Here is a 14,537-nt window from a genome sequence, read left to right on the forward strand (position 1 = left end):
GAAACCTATATCTGCAGCGGGGTGGGGCTTCCCCAGATTGCTTGGGAAGGAATTTCAGAGGGATTCCTCCACCCCAGCCCCCTGGCACAGGACGAGAGGAGCTGGAGCCGAGAGAGGGAAAGCCCCAGAGCAGCCTCCTTGCACCTCGCACTTTGCACCAGCCCCGCACCTGAGGGATACATCGATCTGCAGTTTCCTTTGGAGGCAGCCGAGGTAGGGAGTTCACCATTGCGGAGGCTGGTCAAGCGTGGCAGGAAGATGAAGGGCCTGATTTCGGGAGGGGCTGGGCACCCGCAGCTCCCACCGACTTCAGCTGGAGGGGCGGGGGCCTGCTCAGCATTTCTGCAAATCAGGCCTAAGGGTCAGAAATGCACCCCCCGTGCGAAGGCCAGTGCACCAGGGACACCTGCCAAACAGAGCCCCCGGGGGGGGGGTGAGCGGGGCCAGACAGGTGAAGGCAGCCCTCGGTGACCTGCCCCCCAGCACAGAAGGAAGCTGGGCCAGAGTTGGGTGACAGCTCCAGCCTCCTCCCTGCCAGGGCTCCGGCCGCCCCCCCCCCGCTCCGCCAGGCAGGAAAGACCCCCCCCCTCCCCAGCACAGGAACAGGCGGGGGGGGGCGGGAGCGTCGGGGATCCCCCCCAGCAAAGAGGCCCCCCCTTGTGCCCACACTGCGCACGCCGCCGCCGCAGCCCGGCCTGAGCGCCGGGGAACAAAGCCGAGCCCTGCCCTGCCCTGCCCGCCCCCCCCCGGCCCCGGCCCCGGCCCGCGGATGGAGCCGGCACCCGGCCGCGCCGGCCCCGGTTGCTGTCCAAATGCTGGCGGGGCGGGGCCGGGCCGGGCCGGGCCGGGGATCGGGGCAGGGGAGGCCCCGGCCCCAGCCCCGGCCGCCCCCCCGCGCCCGCCGCCCGCCGCCTACCCCAGCTGTTCCTCCCCGCGCGGCTCCTGGCCATGGCTCCGGCTGCGCTGCCTCGGGAGCTCCGGGCGGGCTGCGGCGCCGCGTCTGAGCGAGCGGCAGGAGGCGGCGCCGGGCGGGAGCGCGGGGGTGAGGGGCGGCTCCGCGCAGCGCGCACGCCCCGGGCACGCCCCGGACACCTGCCCCCCTGCACCCCCCGGGCACCGACCCCCCTGCATCCACCCCGGGCACCCCCCCTGCACCCACCCCCGGGCATCTACCCCCCCGCACCCCCCCTGCATCCTCCCGGGCACCCCCCCTGCATCCACCCCCGGGCACCTACCCCCCTGCACCCCCCCGGGCACCCCCTGGGCACCTCCCTGCACCCCCCCGGGTACCCTCCCTGCGTCCACCCCCCTGCACCCACCCCGTACACACCCCCTGCACATACCCCCCTACACCCCCAGGCACCACCCTGCACCCACCCCCGGGCACCTACCCCCCTGCACCCCCCCTGCATCCACCCCAGGCACCTACCCCCCTGCACCTCCCCCTGCACCCACCCCTGGCACCCCCCCTGCACCTCCCCCCTGCATCCTCCCAGGCACCCCCCCTGCACCTCCCCCCCTGCATCCCCCCAGGCACCCCCCCGGCACCCACCCCCCCTGCATCCACCCCCGGGCACCTATCCCCCTGCACCCTCCCTGCATCCACCCCGGGCAGCCCCTGCACCTCCCCCCCTGCATCCTCCCGGGCACCCCCCCGAGCACCCCCCCTGCATCCACCCCCCTGCACCCACCCCGGGCACCCACCCCCCTGCACCCACCCCGGGCACCCCCCCTGCATCCACCCCCAGGCACCTACCCCCCTGCACCCACCCCCCCTGCACCCACCCGGGCACCCCCCCTGCACCCCTCCCTGCATCCACCCCGGGCTCCTCCCCTGCACCTCCCCCCCTGCATCCCCCTGCACCCCCCCCGGGCATCCCCCCTGCACCCACCCCTCTGCACCCACCCCGGGCACCCCCGTGCACCTACCCCCCTGCACCCCCCCTGCATCCACCCCGGGCACCCCCCTGCACCTCCCCCCCTGCATCCTCCCGGGCACCCCCCCTGCACCCACCCTGGCACCTACCCCCCTGCATCCACCTCGGGCACCCCCCCTCCATCCACCCCCGGGCACCTACCCCCTGCATCCTCCCGGGCACCTACCCCCCTGCATCCACCCCAGGCACCCCCCCTGCACCTCCCCCCCGCATCCCCCAGGCACCCCCCCTGCATCCCCCCGGGCACCCCCCTGCACCCACCCCCCTGCATCCCCCCGGGCACACCCCCTGCACATACCCCCCTACACCCCCCGGGCACCGCCCTGCACCCACCCCCGGGCACCTACCCCCCTGCATCCACCCCGGGCACCCCCCTGCACCTCCCCCCCTGCACCCCCCTGGGTACCCCCCCTGCATCCACCTCCCTTCACCCACCCCGGGCACCCCCCTGCACCTAATCCCCTGCATCCCCTCTGGGCACACCCTCTACACATACCCCCCTACACCCCCTGGGCACCCCCCCTGCACCCACCCCAGGCACTCCCCCTGCACCCACCCCTCCCCACCCCCCTCGGGCACACCCCCTGCACCCACCCCCTGCACCCCCCCGGGCACCCTCCCTTCACCCACCCCCCAATACCCCCTGCACCCCCAGGCACTCCCTCTGCACCCTCCTGCACCACCCCCAACACCGCCTGCACCCCCCTGCACCCACCCCCAACACCCCCGGGAACCCCCCTGCACCTCCCAGGCACCTGCCCTGCACCCACCCCCCAGCACCCCGTTCACCCCCCCAGGCCTCCCCCGAACCCCCCTTGCACTCACCCCCCAACACCCCCAGGCACACCCCCTGCACCAACCCCTGGGCACACCCCCTGCATCAACCCGCCAATACCCCCTGCACCTCTGAGCACACCCCCTGCACACACACCACAACACCCCTTGCACACCCCCTGCACACACACCGCAAAACATATAGCACACACCCAGTCCCACACACACCCCAGCCACACACCCAGGGCCACACTCCCCAACACACCATACTGCACACACCCACACACACTGCATACATCAAGTGCCACACAACACACCATGTACACCAAATACACACTGCACACACCCAGCACCACGTACCCCAATGTATCCAGAGCCATGCACACATACTGCACACACCCAAAGCCACAAACCCCAAGACATACTCACACACACATTCTGCACACACAGAGCCACACAACACACATAGGGCACACTCACCAGCACACACCAAGAGCCACATACCCAAAACTAGACACCCCAACACATACCATGCACTCACCAACACACACACAAAGTCACAGACGCAGACCCATATACCCCTACATGCACATATACACACATGGTACACACACACCCCAGCCCACACACACTGCACATGCTCACCGACACCCAGAACCACAGAACACAGAACCACACACCGCAACACACTCACAGAGCCATACACCCCAAAACATACACACAATGCACACTCACCAACACACACAGAGCCACGTAACACAAAGCCAAACACCCCTACCCACATGCACATCACACACACTCCGTGACACTCACCCAGAGCCACAAAACACACACACTAAGAATCACACAACACAAATCCCCACACCCCAGTACACACACACTGCACACCCAGGGGACACACACACAGTCACACAAAACAGAGCCACAGGTCCCAACACACACATCTCACACACACTCAGTGACACACAGGATGCACACACACACAGAGTGTAACCTCATTGGCACACCAATACTTACACAGAGCTCTCAAGCTCACACTCACCAACACACACATGGAGCCACACGCCCCAACACATACAACACAGAGCCACAGTCACCACCACACAACACAGAGCCAGACATCCAGCACACTCATGCACACCCAGCACAGAGACACACACCCCAAAAAACACACACAAGCACTCACCCCAACACACACAGCAGAGGTACACACTTCAACTCAAACACACACATACAGTACATAGAGACACACATCACACACACACACAGAACCACTCACCCCAACACACACAACCACACACATACAGTGCACTCACCAGCTTGTGCACACACACAGGCACATACCACAACATAGAGTGCACATAACTGCACACCACAACACACACACAGAAATGATGTGCACAACTACACACCTCACCACAGAGCACAGAGCCGGGCACACCCAGCACACACCCCAATACACACACACAACTCAGAGCTCAGCTCAAAGATACACAGCACAGCTCCACACCCTCTAACACATGTAGTCCCAGCACATAAAGCCAGAGACCACCTTGTGGAGACACCTCCCCCAAACAGAGAGAAACACACACCACACAGATCCAGACCCACATGTGTGGGGAGACATGCCAACACACTGTCATATACATTGATGTCAGACCACTTTTCAGTCCCTGCAATCAAATCATTTAAATGGGGCAGCTAATCCTCCAGCTTCCCCAGTCATGCCATCAGTGATCTATCCTAGTTCCCTGGGGGAAGTACCCACTCGGGAAATGCAACCTAGATGGTGCTACTATAAGGTGAGTGCAAAACTGGTTGGAAAACCGTTCCCAGAGAGTAGTTATCAGTGGTTCACAGTCATGCTGGAAGGGCACAACAAGTGGAGTCCCGCAGGGATCAGTTCTGGGTCCGGGTCTGTCAATATCTTCATCAATGATTTAGATAATGCCATACAGAGTACACTTATAAAGTTTGCGGATATCAAGCTGGAGGGGTTGCAAGTGCTTTAGAGGATAGGATTAAAATTCAAAATGATCTGGACAAACTGGAGAAATGGTCTGAAGTAAATAGGATGAAATTCAATAAGGACAAATGCAAAGTACTGCACTTAGGAAGGAACAATCAGTTGCACACATACAAAATAGGAAATGACTGCCTAGGAAGGAGTACTGCGGAAAGGGATCTGGGGGTCATAGTGGACCACAAGCTAAATATGAATCAACAGTGTAACACTGTTGCAAAAAAAGAGAACATCATTCTGGGATGTATTAGCAGGAGTGTTGTAAACCAGACACAAGTAATAATTCTTCCGCTCTTCTCCTCTCTGATTAGTCCTCAGCTAGAGTATTTTGTCCAGTTCCGGGTGCCACATTTCAGGAATTATGTGGACCAATTGGAGAGAGTCCAGAGAAAAGCGGCAAAAATGATTAAAGGTCTAGAAAACATAACCTATGGGGGAAGATTGAAAAAAATTGGGTTTGTTTAGTCTGGAGAAGAGAAGACTGAAAGGGGACATGATAACAGCTTTCAAGTATGTAAAAGGTTGTTTCAAGGAGGAGGAAAAATAGTTTTTCTTAACCTCTGAGGCTAGGACAAGAAGCAATGGGCTTAAATTGCAGCAAGGGAGGTTTAGGTTGGACATTAGGAAAAACTTCCTAACTGTCAGGGTGGTTAAGCACTGGAATAAATTGCCTAGGGAGGTTGTGGAATCTCCATCATTGGAGATTTTTAAGAGCAGGTTAGACAAACACATGTCAGGAATGGTCTAGATAATTAGTCCTGCCTTGAGTGCAGGGGACTGGACTAGATGACCTCTCGAGATCCCTTCCAGTTCTATGATTCTATGATCCCCAACACACAGAGAGAAAGATACATCAACACAATAACCACAAAGCTCCAGTTGATCAGGACCCCAGCTACCTCAGAAACCACTGCCCTCTTGAGAACTACATGGTGAAGGACCTCTTTTGCCAGTTCACGGGAGCCTAAGGGAAAGGGTACTTCTGGATGTGGAGCTCACTCACCCTGGAATTTGATGCCATCAAAAAGACATCTGAACCTCAGGGTGACATGTAAGATGCATCTCTCCTGCCGGGTTTTCTAGTAACAATGGGCGCTTGAGTCCCCTAATAGTTAGGACCTGATTCACCACCCTGTTACACCAGTTTTATGCTGGGCTAACTCGGATGAAAATAGTGCAGTCACCGTGATGTAAAACATATGTAACAAAGTGGTGAATTGGGCTCTTAATCTTCTGGGCACTATCTGCTTTCCAAGGATTATTCCAGGATATTGAGTGGCTGTGATGAAGGGTCGTGGTTCATGTTGGATCTAAAGTGCTCTTACATATGTTGTGCTCATGAGTGTATACGTATAGACTTGTCCATATACTTGTCACAATGGCATTACATTCTGGAATGTAAACGTAGGAATACTCTCTACCATGTACAGAACACACGTGGAAATGTACACTGAGACCCAACGTACTATAAACCAACTCACAACTTATGAACAAGTTCATTTGCATTGCACGGTGATATACATGGGCACTAAGGATGGCAGGGCTACAGCAGGAGTGACTTGATTCATCAGTGTCAGTTTGCCATCTGTCCAGAAAAAAGGGGTAATGTCCTTTCTTGGTTTTGTTCTGTGCCCTGCAATGCCATCTTGTCAGATACAACCTGCCTACCCACCCTACCTTTTTAAAAACAAAATAATCCTGAAGCTACAGCCTCCTTTGGTGTCCGCTCCTTGGAAGTAGCAGTGCTCATCACATTTGGGAGGAGTTCCCTGCAAACATCCCCAAAGCCACTTCATTGTTCTTCAAATTCTTCCTTATAACTGTCCTTTGTGCTGACGCCTACAAAAAATCTCAACAATGGTTAGGCTGCTGGCTTGCTGAGACCACTGCTGATCATGCTGACCAATATTGTCTCACTGCTTCCTTATATGGCCCTGTGTGTCTGTTCCCATGTCTTGTCTTATACTTGGATTGTCAGCTCCTTGGGGCAGGGACTGTCTTTTTGGTCTGTGTTTGTGATGCTTAGTACAATGGTGTCCTGCTCCATGACTAGGGCTCCTGGGTGCTATGACAGTGCAAACAATCAATAATAATACCACCACTCTGGAGCACAAAAGGGCAACCTGGAAATGTAGCGGGGTGACAGGGAAATGAGAGGATGAGGATGGGTGGAATCTGGAGGCAGGAGAAGGGAATTCAGCCCCAGACTGATATTGTGCAAAGTGGTTTGTGGTGGAGAGGGTGACTGAGTTCTGTGACACAATCTGTGACATTAAAGGGAAACTTACGACTGTTGTGCCATCTGTCATGCTGTATGTGGGGTGAACTAGTGCATCCAACTTCAGTTTGAGGAAGAGAAAAAAATCAAAAGTAAATTAATGTTCTGCTCAGGCCACCTGCATGTGCCAACCCAGTGTTTTGTTGTGCTCCCATTCACGTACTGGTACTTCATTAGCAATACCTTATCCAGTGTTCTCCCTTCTGTATTTATGGCATTCCAGTGAAACGTACAGCCCTTCAGCTCTCCAAAGCATTGGCTCACGTGTCAGGCAGCTAAATCCTGCTGCACCCTAGAAGGCCACGTGCGGCTATCTCAGAGGAGCAGGACAGGGTGATAGTGTATAACATGCTTTGAGACCCTTTCCAAGTTTCCCTTTAGATTTTTACAGTTAGTGCCTGAAGTTGCATCTACCTCTTGCTCCTCTGAAGAGGCCAAGAAGCAAAGGGCATTCTGGGATGTGTTTTGTGCTGGAGACTGTTGGAGGACTGCAGCCTTTGAAACAGAAAATGAAAGGAAATAACATTTGGAAATTGGAGAGAAAAAAGGAGGAAGGGAAAGGAGATCAGTTCACTGGAACATCTGATTAGATCGAGTTGTGTGCAAGCCCCGCGTTCCCTCATTCCCCTTGTGAACTTCCCACTAGGTCAGGCTCATGCTGCTGCCTTTCAGAAGCTTTTCTGTTTATTTTTCTTTCCACTCTGACTGCTGGGTTCAGGAATGGAAGGGGCTTGGGATGGGAGGAATATCAGGGAACAGGTTTATCTCAGAGTGCTTACGAAGTGACTTCTTTTCCAGATGGAGACTCAGGACCCCTACATCTTCATCTGCTGTGGTCTGTTTCTTCATTCACTTGGTTTGCAACTCTCTCTCCTGCCAAGTTATTTAATGTGCCTGGCCTCTGAGTTGCCAGGTTATGGGGAGACAGGGAAACTGAGAGAGAGGCAGGGGGTGAGGCAATGGGGCGGGGGTAAAGATCCGGCCAATCACACAATGGAGAGGTTATTGAGAAACAGCAACACTGAGCTGAGGAATGAACGCGGTGTTGAGAGATGCTACCAAATGTGAGTTGCCAAAAGACTATGATGGGACACAGAGACAGCAGGATCCCTGGGGTTGAGAAACAACCAAGATTTGCATTAAATAAATAATGTATTGTTCATTGACTTTGCTGGGGCAGTTTCATAATTTTGCCTTGATTTGACTGACTCATTTGCTAATTAGTGAGCTACAAAAACACCCCTTTGTTTATTCTTATTTGCATTATGGTAGCAGCTAGCCCCCGCCCCAATCACTGACCAGGACCCCACTGTACAGGCGCTGTACAGACACAGAACAAAAAGACTGTACTCAACCAGGTTGCTTTACATCTTCATGCATCTTTGCACATATTAACCAAGTGCACAATGCAGTACTTCCACAAGATGCCTGAAAGACCCAAGTGCGGAAAATTTTCTGTTTGGTCTGCCTGAAAATATACTAATTCCCAGCAATAGCACGGTACTCAGTATGCTCTGCTGCTGATGAAAATGTTGCTGGCATTAAAATTTTCTTGACATTAAACTGAGAGAAAACTATGCAAGCCCCAGTTCTTACCGTGGTCATATATTCATCCCCATTTTAACTACAAAGAATGATTGAATTAATTCCTTCCTTCTTCTCAATGGACATTATCACTTCTGCTTTGTCGACTTTTACTCTTTCATCACTTCTGCTTTGCTGTGTGAGAAACTACAAAAGTGACTTTTTTATATCTGGAGATAGATCTTGATGACCCTAGTTCAAAGAGCTTTTTGTGACAGCTTTACCTGTGTAGTTCTGCTCTCATGTGATTGATATGGTAGTATAGATGATGGATCCCTTGTCAGGAATCCCTTGATGGATCCCTTTCACGTCTGCATTCCTACTCCCAGTGTTAAAGGGTCAGGTTTATGGGAAACATTGAAAAGCACTCCAGGCAGACACAGTTTTTGTATGTTTGTTGCATTTCGTGATCCCTGAGGCCTTCATAAGATTTCTCAGCCCCTGTTTTTTCTTACTAAAAATGTTTGCATGAAAAGCAGATCTTTGTTGCTTAGGTGCTTATCGACTCGTGCAGATTGCTCCTCACATGAAGTTGCACTGTGGTTGTGACATCATAACCCTCTCCACAGCAACTATGTATGACATCACAGCCAGGATTAGGATTTAAAGTAACTTCACAGGAGGTGAGGTGGTATGGGCAACCAGACCCTGCTGTAAGGAAGCCACTGGGGAGTGACGGTCTCACAGCCTGATTTCCCACCAGCACACCAGAGATCACAGGTGCTTCTCCTGGCCTAATCCTTCCTACCAGAACAGAGACCCAAGGTCAAAAAGGTGGTGCCTGTTCTGAGACCTGAAGGATAGTCCATTCTTATGGCTTGATCCTTATGGTTTTAATTCCTTTTCTCTGTCCCATCTGGCTCTGACACACACACACACACACTATAGTCAAAACATATCCCCTTCCTACAGTTTGATTATATTGTTAGTCAGTAACAACTGTCAACTATACACCAAAGCCTTTTGTTTCCCAGGCTTGTTTGTTTCTAGGATTTTTCCTGCAGATAGCTCATGGGAAAGGCTCTAACCCTGTTTTGTATCCTGGCAGCAACTAACTGAATGCACTGGCTGGCATGACTCTGCAATAATTGCACTGTTTGTTCCAGCAGGGCTCAAGCACCTGGTAACAGGAAGCAAAGACATATCCCTGTGCAGGGTCCTAGAGTCTTCCAGTCTATTTCAGATTCCTAATGCTAGTTTTAACCAAAGAAGCGAATTTCCTTGAGCAGTTTCCCTGAGCTCAGTTATTCTCCCTGAAATTGCCTGTTGTATTCCTCTTCACCTAATGCTCTGCCATACATGGAGGTCCTACCTGTGGGAGATATTGTAATCTAGATGGTTTACTTGCATTTGATTGCAAATGCTGTACTCAGCTGCAAAGTGTCCTGAGATAGGTTTGCATAAATGATATGACACAAACATAATTTATGTTCATTGGTGTCTTAATTTTCCTTTAGAAAAAGGCAAAGATTTACACCAGATCCTTTCACTGGAAAGGTTTCAGAGTGGTAGCCGCATTAGTCTGTATCAGCAAAAAGAACAAGGAGTACTTATGGCACCTTAGAGACTAACAAATTTATTTGGGCATAAGCTTTCGTGGGCTAAAACCCACTTCATTGGATGCATGCAGTAGGAAGATAGATAGATATACACAGAGAACATGAAACAATGGGCGTTGCCATACACACTACAACGAGAGTGATCAATTAAGGTGAGCTATTATCAGCAGGAGAAAAAAACCTTTTGTAGTGATAATCAGGATGGCCCATTTCCAACAGTTGACAAGAAGGTGTGAATAACAGTGGGAGGGGGGGAAATAAGCATGGGAAAATAGTTTTGCTTTGTGTAATGACCCATCCACTCCCAGTCTTTATTTAAGCCTAATTTAATGGTGTCCAGTTTGCAAATTAATTCCAATTCAAAAGTCTCTTGTTGGAGTCCATTTTTGAAGTTTTTTTGTTGGAGAATTGCGACTTTCAGGTCTGTAATCGAGTGACCAGGGAGATTGAAGTGTTCTCCAACTGGTTTTTGAACGTTATAATTCTTGATGCAAAGGTCATGATTGTGATCTCACGCACATTGTCTTACACTGGTATAACTCCCATGCCTGCAACCCTACAGAATACCTCTTAGATTGGCAACCCTCCAGGACTGTCCTGGAGTCTCCAGGAAGATTGCCATCTGATGAAACCTCCAGGAATATGTCCAATCAACACTGGCAACTCCAAATACCTCTCTTCCTCTGCATCTGAGTAAGCTGTTGAATCAGGAGTACTTAATCCTGTACATCCTGTTGCCCACAGCTGCTGTATGTGATATCTCCAATATGGACATGCAGACCATCTGCTTGCCTCAGTGATCAATGCCCGTGGCTGACCTTCCCCACTGGCTTCTGACAGTGCCTCCAACTCCATTTCCCCTTGCTAGCTAGCTGGGTAGTTTAGCTCTCTCACTACACCAAAAACTCCACCCCTCACTGGAGTTAACAAAAATCCCAAACTATCACCCAGGCTTTTCTCTGGGTCACAGCCCTCCCCTGAGGGTCTGTCAATCTTCACCCCTCTCCAGGGTATAGCAGCAACATCCCTGTGACATTGCACTCTATATATGATTTTATAAAAATATGCTAATGAGCATGAATATAATGTAACTGGAATATACTTCATGCAAAAGGTCTCTTGAAAGATATCATTACAAAGCTTATAATCTACTGAGTGTGGTCATCCTATTTGTATAAATGCATCACTCTTGTATCTGAAACTAGAAATATGAAATATAACTCTAAGGTCCTACTGTGGTTATGCAAAGTGTGGGCCATTAATGGTGGTTTGGAATCTTAATGGCTCCCATTAACCAGGACAATTACCTGTAGATGGCTCTATTTTACTTGTAAGTCTTCCTGTATACCTAGGGGCTGGCAAGTGGGTAATGAAGTCTTACAGTGACATGTGATCATGTCACGTGAACTGGAATCCGTCTTTAACATGGTGCTTTTCCATTAAGAAGTGGAGTGGGAACCCAGGATGGGAACAAAGGATTCCCGACTTTATGCAAAAGATATATAAGTGGGTGGAACAAAACAAAGGTGATGGCCATCATGAGAAATCCCCTAGCTACCACCTGAGCTGGAACAAGGGCTGTACCAGGGGAAAGTATTGTGCCCAGACTAGGAAGGTGTCCAGTCTGTGAAAGAAACTTATTGAAATGTCTCTGAGGGTGAGATTTTATCTGTATTCAGTTTTATTACTGTACTAGACTTAGACTTGCGTGTTTTATTTTATTTTGCTTGGTAATTCACTTTGTTCTATCTGCTATTACTTGGAACCACTTAAATCCTACTTTCTGTATTTAATAAAATCACTTTTTACTTATTAATTAACCCAGAGTATGTATTAATACCTGGGGGGGGGGGGGGGCAAAAGGCTGTGCATATCTCTCTATCAGTGTTATAGAGGGTGAACAATTTACGAGTTTACCCTGTATAGGCTTTATACAGGGTAAAACGGATTTCTTTGGGGTTTGGACACCATTGGGAGTTGAGCATCTAAGTGTTAAAACCAGGAACATTTCTTAAGCTGCTTTCAGTTAAGCCTGCAGCTTTGGGGCACGTGGTTCAGACCCTGGATCTGTGCTGGAGCAGATTGGCGTGTCTGGTGTCTGGGTCTGTGCTGGAGCAGACTGGTGTGTCGACAAGAGAGGGTGCTGGAGTCCCAAGCTGGCAGGGAAAGCAGGGGCAGAAGTAGTCTTGGCACATCAGTTGGCAACCCCAAGGGGGTTTCTGTGATCCAACCCGTCACAATCCCCTCTGGGGGTCTTCAGTCAGAAAAGAACTCGCACCTTCCCTCTTCTCCAAGCTCTAGCTTTGGGATCCTAGATAGTGAAACAGGTGCCAGGCCTGGCTGCTAGTTCCTCCCTGCTTTTCCTCTCCAGGGGCTGCTTCCTCTGCTCTGCCGTGGTCCCCTTAACTTTGCTCTCTCTGGCTTTCTAGTGAAAGCAACACCCCCTCTTTCAGGTCCCTTTCCCTGGCATCAGGATGCTTTTTAGGTCTCTTCTCAGCACCTTCTGTGTTGGGAAGTATGTGACCCCAGCAACCATGTCCGCTCTTCAGTGCTGCAGCTTCCAGAGCTCTAAGGTTTCCAATAGCCAAGGATCATCAGGATGTAGACATGACCTGGCCTCACCTCCTTTCCCCTGGGTATGCCCCCGGAGTGGCATAAGAACCTCTATGGTGGCTGTACACACTCGAGGATTCCCCTAGACAATGGGGTTCCTCAATTGTCTAGTTAAGCCAGCTTTAATGGTGTCAGTGGCATAAAGCAGGCTTAACAGGTAGACAATCTGGCTCACTGTGTGTAGAATGGGACCCAAGGGCTGGGGGCTTAGTGCAGAGAGCCTGACGATATCCGCTTCATCATTCTCACATTTGCCTTTTGGCATTTAGATCCACAGCTCATATCAACTGCCAGGAGCCCTCCGGGGACCAGCACAAAAACTGAGGGAAAGAAGGAAAACCCCACCTAAAAACAAACCAAAAAATCTTTGGAAAAAGCCACATTGTGGAGCTTGGGGAAGATGCTGTGGCCCTTCTTTATAGCTAACTCTGCCCTCATCGATATTGAAATTCGATGCAGAGTCCACATGCAGAGTCTATTTCCAGTAGAGATAAGGAGGTGTTAGTACCGTTATACAAAGCCCTGGTGAGACCTCACCTGGAATACTGTGTGCAATTCTGATCTCCCATGTTTAAGAAGGATGAATTCAAACTGGAACAGGTACAGAGAAGGGCTACTAGGATGATCAGAGGAATGGAAAACCTGTCTTATGAAACGAGACTCAAGGAGCTTGGCTTGTTTAACCTAACTAAAAGAAGACTGAGGGGAGATATGATTGCTCTCTATAAATATATCAGAGGGATAAGTACCGGAGAGGGAGAGGAATTATTTAAGCTCAGTACCAATGAGGACACAAGAACAAATGGATATAAACTGGCCATCGGGAAGTTTAGACTTGAAATTATACGAAGGTTTCTAACCATCAGAGGAGTGAAGTTCTGGAATAGCCTTCCAAGGGAAGCAGAGGGGGCAAAAAACCTATCCGGTTTCAAGATTAAACTCAATAAGTTTATGGAGGAGATGGTATGATGGGATAACATGATTTTGGCAATTAATTGGTCTTTAACTATTCATGGTAAATAGGCCCAATGGCCTGTGATGGGATGTTATATGGGGTGGGATCTGAGTTACTACAGAGAATTCTTTCCTGGTATCTGGCTGATGAATCTTGCCCACATGCTCAGGGTTCAGCTGATTGCCATATTTGGGGTCGGGAAGGAATTTTCCTCCAGGGCAGATTGGAAGAGGCCCTGGGGGTTTTTCGCTTTCCTCTGTAGCATGGGGCATGGGTCACTTGCTGGAAGATTCTCTGCACCTTGAAGTCTTTAAACCATGATTTAAGGACTTCAATAGCTCAGACATAGGTGAGAGACAGGAGTGGGTGTGTGAGATTCTGTGGCCTGCGTTGTGCAGGAGGTCAGATTAGATGATCATAATGGTCCCTTCTGACCTTAATATCTATGAGTCTATGAACCAATAACTGGGAAAGCTGCAGGCTTTGCTGTTGATTCATGAATCCTTAAGCTCTGCATTTGCCAGGCTTCCAACATAGTTTATTATCCAAATACGCTATAGGAATAAAGTGAGCCTTCCTAATGGTTTGAACAACTTCAATGGGAGAGTCAGTCAAAACATTCCAAAACAAAGAGTTCCTAGCGTTCTGATTAAGAATAGAGGTAGACTATTTTCTTTGCTTCTGATTGTAAAATAAAAGTGCATTCAAATCCTACACTGCTTTTTAAAAACACCCTTCGATTGTATTGCTCAGATAGAAATTTGCATAAATGTTCTTGTAACTACAGCTACTAAATAAATCTGGGTATCTGTTA

General features: G+C 50.8%; 1 protein-coding gene across 2 annotated transcripts in view; it reads right to left on the minus strand.

Annotated features, from left to right (window-relative positions):
• The window catches only part of ATL1 (atlastin GTPase 1), a 48,033-nt gene extending 46,999 nt beyond the window's left edge, over positions 1–1,034 (minus strand). For both annotated transcript variants that reach the window (XM_038404678.2, XM_038404677.2), the window contains exon 1: positions 917–1,034. In XM_038404678.2, the coding sequence (XP_038260606.1) occupies positions 917–950 (34 nt within the window). In that variant the 5' untranslated portion in view covers positions 951–1,034. The remainder of the gene's footprint in view (positions 1–916) is intronic.
• Positions 1,035–14,537: the final 13,503 nt, after the last annotated feature.

Source organism: Dermochelys coriacea, chromosome 6, assembly GCF_009764565.3.
Source record: "Dermochelys coriacea isolate rDerCor1 chromosome 6, rDerCor1.pri.v4, whole genome shotgun sequence".
NCBI classification, from domain to species: Eukaryota; Metazoa; Chordata; order Testudines; family Dermochelyidae; genus Dermochelys; species Dermochelys coriacea.